The 6,000-nt window shown below is 43.1% G+C and overlaps 1 protein-coding gene across 1 annotated transcript in view; it reads right to left on the bottom strand.

Annotated features, from left to right (window-relative positions):
* The window catches only part of LOC114610830 (tyrosine-protein phosphatase non-receptor type substrate 1-like), a 130,460-nt gene that overhangs the window by 34,994 nt on the left and 89,466 nt on the right, over nt 1-6,000 (bottom strand). The window contains exons 3-4 of the mRNA XM_028755459.1: nt 3,288-3,596; nt 1,573-1,887 (exon numbers count right to left, since the gene is read on the bottom strand). Of these exons, the coding sequence (XP_028611292.1) occupies nt 1,573-1,887; nt 3,288-3,596 (624 nt within the window). The remainder of the gene's footprint in view (nt 1-1,572; nt 1,888-3,287; nt 3,597-6,000) is intronic.

Below are 6,000 nucleotides of genomic sequence, written 5' to 3'. Positions count from 1 at the left end.
GTGCTCCATGGGTGCTGATATGCAGTAAGTGCTCCATGGGTGATATGTGGTAAGTGTTCTATGCCTACTATGCATTAAGTTCTCTGAGGATACTAACCAAGTAGAACAGGTGTGTGAATAGATGTATTCAGGAGTCAGGGTGCTGGATAAAGGGATTTGGGAAATCTTGCTATAGCTACAAAGATATGTTAATATTAAACAGAAAGAGACCTTGATATCGAGAGAGAGAGAGAGAGAGAGAGAGAGAGAGAGCAATCCCAGGAGACCCTGTGGTATCTGGCACTGTTGATGCCATGCAGTCATGAGGTCCACCTTCCAGTGACAGGTCAGATATACTGAGTGCAGGTGTAGGGGGAAAGTAAGACAGAAAAGGAACACCAGAGTATGAGCTAATTAGCAGGTCACATTTATATAGGTATACATACACACACACATGCATATATGACAGTAACAAAGAGGTGTGCAGTTGAAAGGGAATGCGGAGACGTGGGAGGAGCCGCAGGAGGAGCGCAGAGTGGAGTGAAGTAAATGCAGCAGCAGTGTATACAATTCTCACAATAATAATAAGATAAAAAATTATAAAAAGTATGCAACCTGCTTCCCATCAAAAGGCACCCATCCGTTTGGATTTTACCACCCAGGTCTGTATGTCCCATTGGCCGGATAGTTTTTTTTTTTTTATTTGTACTGGACAACAAAAATAGGACCCAAAGAAATTTAAAGGTGAATGGGATTAATACCTCTGAGAATTCTTATAGCAATCAGAAAAGGGCTGGTTCTGCCACAGAACTAGAAAGAAAAGGTGGAGGCTTGCTATGAGAATGGGCTGTTTGGTTGCCTGGCATCTCCATCTTTTCTCTCAAAGCTACCCAAAGTCTTCATGCACGGTAAGGAAAAGCCTACACACTGCCTTACATAGGCTTGCCTATGCCTGACCTATTATTCTATCTGTTGTCCCTGACTGTGCACTTGCACTTGTCAGAGTATGAAGCATAGCTGGGACAGAGACCCGAGAAAGTTCTAGATTGCAATGTCACAGTGCCCTCTTGTGGGGAAGTAGTACGAATCATGAACGTGTGAAATGGAATAGAAACAGAAGAAGTTACCATCAGGAGTATGTGTGCATAGAAAAAAAAGTAAAATGAGGAAAGAGAAGGAGATGACAAGGGGAAGTCACACCTATCTTGTGTGACTCCTTTTCCTAGCTAAGGGTGTGTGTGTGTGTCAACAATTCTGGGTCTCTTCAAAGTTGATTTTTAGAAACATCCAGCTGAATTCACTGTCTTGATTAATTGCCTTCTCAGAAATTATCTGGAGGCCAGCTATCCTAACTGTGGCAATTTCTTGCAACCAATGGTTAAGGAGAAAAAAATTGCAGTATGAGTGCAGCAAAGGAGACTCATGTCTTGGTGGAAGTATCTGGAAGAAAGGGCGTGTAGCAGGGGTGACTCTGCGAGCGGGAGCATCCTCACTGGAAGGGGGCTTCCTTTCTCCACGTTCACTCAGGGGTTCCCCGAGTTTCTAGCCCTTGGCCACAATGCCAGGAGCACATGAAGGAAACAAGATACATACCTTCAACCTTCCTGGAAGCTCCCAGGGTGATGCTGTCCCCAACTGGAGGATGGTCATCTTGGATCATCCAGCAGACAAAGTCAGTCTCATTCAATATGGCATCTTCCCGTAACATGTGTTGTAGAGAGTAAGTCCCATCAGAGTTTTTGGTGGCCTGAGGGAGCTCCACGGTCAGGATTTTGTGCCCATTCTTAGCCCAGATGAGGTGCATGTCTTGGGGATAGAAGTGGTTTACATGGCAAGTCAGGTTCACTCTTTGATGTGCATGACCTTGGATCTCCGGGGGCTCACTGGTGATCTTCAGTGTGGGGATAACTAGACAGACACAAAAAGTAAGCCTAAGGAAACTCTTAGCATTGACTTACCTATACCTGTCTCAGGGTCTCTCAGATTGATTGATTGATTTTTGATTGATTAGTTGGTTGATTGGCGGATGATCCTGAACATCATATCCTTCTACTTCCCTTGAGACATTTCTTCAGCCCCTCTTTTCTTGTCTTATGATCCAGCAAGTCTAATTTGTGCTGCCTATATCCTCATGGATGTGGGATACTGGAGTATGCTTGACCTACCAGGCCCAGGCCCTTCAAGAAAACTCCCTCTCATTCCTTCAGAATCAAGCTGTCCGGAGCGCTACAGCTATGGGGCAGGGGCTTCTGAGGACCTCCATTTCATCCTTGAATGTCAAGTGACTTGATCTTGTGCAATTCCTGAACAGCTACTCTGAATTCACGAGTGAAGACAGATCATGAGTTCACTTGTTTTTTAAATGAATAATTTTTATACGATTTTCTATGTAAGACAAATAGGGATAAGTATAAATATTCATGAAATATAACTGGAGACATATGGATATCTAATCTGATTTGAGTTTTTAAATATTCCATATTGTGATATATAATTGTAAGAGTTATTAAGGTGAATTGCCCCAGAAGAGCAGGGACCCTATAATCACAGCACTGCAGCAGGGCCTGGCACATAGCGGCTGTTCATTATTTACTGAGAGAATATTTTACTCAATACTGAAGGTTTCCCAGAACTCAGGACCTCATTCATAGAAGACAAGCACTCCACCACTGACATCCATCCTCAGCCCTCTCTCACTTATTTTATTTTGTTTCGTCTTGTTTTATTTTATTTCACTAAATTGTTCAGACTAGCCTTGAACTCAATCTTAATCCTCACAGAGTCTAGAAATTGTTATATTCTGCCTTGGCTTCCCAAGGAGCTGAGATCACACGCCCTATACACCAGGTCCAACTAATAAATATTTAGAAATCCTAAAACATTAACAATGATATAAACAAAACACGTGTGATCGGAGAGGAATGCTAGGGCCATATAATAGCAAAGCTAAGCAGTCCTAAACATCTTACAATGTAAGATTAGGTGTAGTTCTTAGTGTTTTGGCGGGAACAACTGGTTTAATCCTCAGAGGAAACTTACAAAGTAGGTGTTAGTTTTATTCCATTTTGGGGGGCATGAGGAAACTGAGGTACAGAATATTTAAGACACGAGGCCAATATTCTGCAGCCTATGACACAGCTAAGGCCAAAACCCAACTGGGCAGCCCATGGAGCCTGTATTTTTAATACATATTCATATGTTCAAGGCTGGCAATGATCAATTTCTGCTCCCCATTTGTAAAGTGGTGCTTTGGGTAAAATCTCCATGTCTCCAGTGTGGCCCCAACACATATTTCACTGATCACTCACCTCGGACCACTTGAGAAAGATTAATGGTCATTCTTAGGGGCTCGTCAAGGTCTCCATGGGTGACTTCACAGGTGATCTGAGACAAGATATCTTCCTTGGTCAAGGTCACCCATGCCTTGCTTGTGACAGAGTAAGATTCATTGACAGATACCAAGTGTGGGGCTGAGGCTAAATGTTCATTGTTGTTCTTCAACCAGTTGACACTGAGGTTCCTGGAGCTGAAAGGGCCAGCAGTACAGAGAAAATCCACTAAATTGGAAGGGGTTGTCCTCTGATCTGGGCCCTTCAGGGAGATGAAAGGCTTCCCAACTGAAACAAAACAAAGAATACAAAGCAAACAGTTACTCTATCTTCTCAGGGTTGGAGGAACCAATGTGCAAGAGCATGCCAAAATATGTATTCTTCTATACCTAGTTCCTTATCACCAGGCCTCCTAGCCCTCCCTCCATGTCACATGGTCTTCCTTTGATCCCGAAGGTCCCACTAACTCCCTTTATCTATAGTATGAAAAAGGTACAATCAGCCCAGGAAAAACCTTCCGACTCAGCTTACTGTTGAAAACAGGATTTTGCTACCTCTGAGCACTCTCCTGCATGTCCAAGACTCTCCATGGCCCAGACTCACCTGCAAACGCCAGTAGAAGGGTGGACAAAAGAGGGCCTAGGCCCAAAACCTTCCACAGTGCAGTATTCATGATAAGAAGCATCAGCCCTGACAAGCACCAGGCGAGAAATCTGGATGAAGCTCTGAGTGAGCCCAGGAACCTCTGGCGAATTTCTTCCCAACCTGGACTGCCCTACACACTCTAGTTGCCCACACTTAGCAGGGCTTGGGCAGAAATGTGTTTCACAGTGAAGGAAGTGGTCATTGTGGCTATTTCTGTCCATTCCCCAAGCCCACATCCAAAGAGAGTTTACCACTTTGGCTGGGTGCTGGTTTTCTGGGACCCCCCATAAGCCAAACTAGGGAGGAGGGGCTGAGCTTACCTCTAAAGAGCTTGTCTCTGATGTTCTGATCCTTATACTCTCCTTTTCTGGAGGGACCAACACACTCAACAGACATCACTGTCACCCAGTCTACTCTATTATAGCCCTAGGACAACTTCTAGAAATATAGAATGGACGCTGATTCCCAGAAAGGCGGATATACTGAATCTTGTACGTACAACCAGATACAATGAAGACAGAGCATGGGCTTTAAAAGCCAACCCTTGGTCTCCACCTGTTCCTCTGACCTGATTGGGAAAACTTCTCCCTTGGTTTTTCCTATCCTTATTCTGCTGTATCTGAATTCTCAGTTGTTCATTTGGACATATAGTCTGGGTTTTTGGATTTTGGTTTTTGTTGTTGTTGTTATTTTGATTTTTTTGAGAGCTTTTGTTTGATTTCTATGTAATAGTAGGAATTGATCTAATGCCTCTGTGCATGCTAAACAACTATGCTACCACCATGCTACAACTTCAACCTTAACTGATTGCTGTTTTCTCTTTTCCCTGATGGAAAATAACTTGACATGAAAGATGCTTCATGTTCTGAGTACATAGAAGAAACACCGTCACACTAAGGAGCCCCTTAGTGTCAGGTGTGTCCCCAGAATGAATGGTGAGGCAGACATGCCTTCTTTCCTCTCTCACGCCACCCCCAGCTCCCCACTTCTCAGTGTGTCCACTTAGCTAACGTGAGAAGGAACAGAGAAGTTATTCATCCTGCAAGGGAAACTTTTATGGATGTTTCTTCCTTCTTCCAACCACCATCACCCAACTTAGCAGACACTCTAAGAAAGATAACTCCTTAGAGATACTCCCAGGAACAGTGAGTCCTCTCTAGTCTGGTATAGGTTTACTGAACTAGATCTTCATGTCCTGTTGACCAAGGGACAAAGAGGGGACGTGAAAAGAGACCACATAGAATGGAAATAAAATGGAAAGAAAAAGTTCTAGTGGGAAGATCCACTTTTAATTCAGATCTTTTGAGGTGGGAAGATCCACCTTTAATCTGGGTCACACCTTCTTCTGGCATCCTATGTAAAGAACACAGAAGAAGGAAGCTTGCTCTCTTTTCCTGCTTGCTCTCACTGGTAAGTCTGTCTTCACCGACATGGAGCCCATGTCTACAGAATTCCAGCATATAACGAAGACCAGCTGAGACATTCAGATTTGTGGACTGAGCAATTACTGGACTCTTGAACTTTCTGTTGGAGACAGAGAGAGAGAGAAAGAGAGAGAGAGAGAGAGAGAGAGAGAGAGAGAGAGAGAGAATCTAGCTATTGGATAGATAGATAGATAGATAGATAGATAGATAGATAGATAGATAGATAGAAATAGATTATATCAGTTCTGCTTCTCTAGAGAATCCTAACTAATGTCGATTCCGGTACCAGAAGTGGTTCTATAGCAACAGAAGTATATGATTTTGTTTTAAATATCTGGAAGAAGCTTTCCAACTTGCCAACACCTACAGTTTCTGAAGTCTCTCCAGCTACTGAAACCTCTCCTAGAAGCTTGGAAAGTACTAAAAGCCCATGGTGTGAACTATCTTACATGCTCAAGGAGACAAATGCATTTGATCATCCTGATTCACCAATTTTGAGAGGCAACAGTGACTCTCTATATAAAACTTTTGACGATTTGGAGAAAAAAAATACAGAAAATTCACTCATTGTAGAAAGGAGCTCACACTAACCTAGAGTAATGGTTGTACCATTGGCCTATTTG

The sequence above is a fragment of the Grammomys surdaster genome, unplaced genomic scaffold, assembly GCF_004785775.1.
Source record: "Grammomys surdaster isolate TR1022 unplaced genomic scaffold, NIH_TR_1.0 129, whole genome shotgun sequence".
NCBI lineage: Eukaryota > Metazoa > Chordata > Mammalia > Rodentia > Muridae > Grammomys > Grammomys surdaster.
This window is presented reverse-complemented; position numbering and strand designations above follow the sequence as displayed.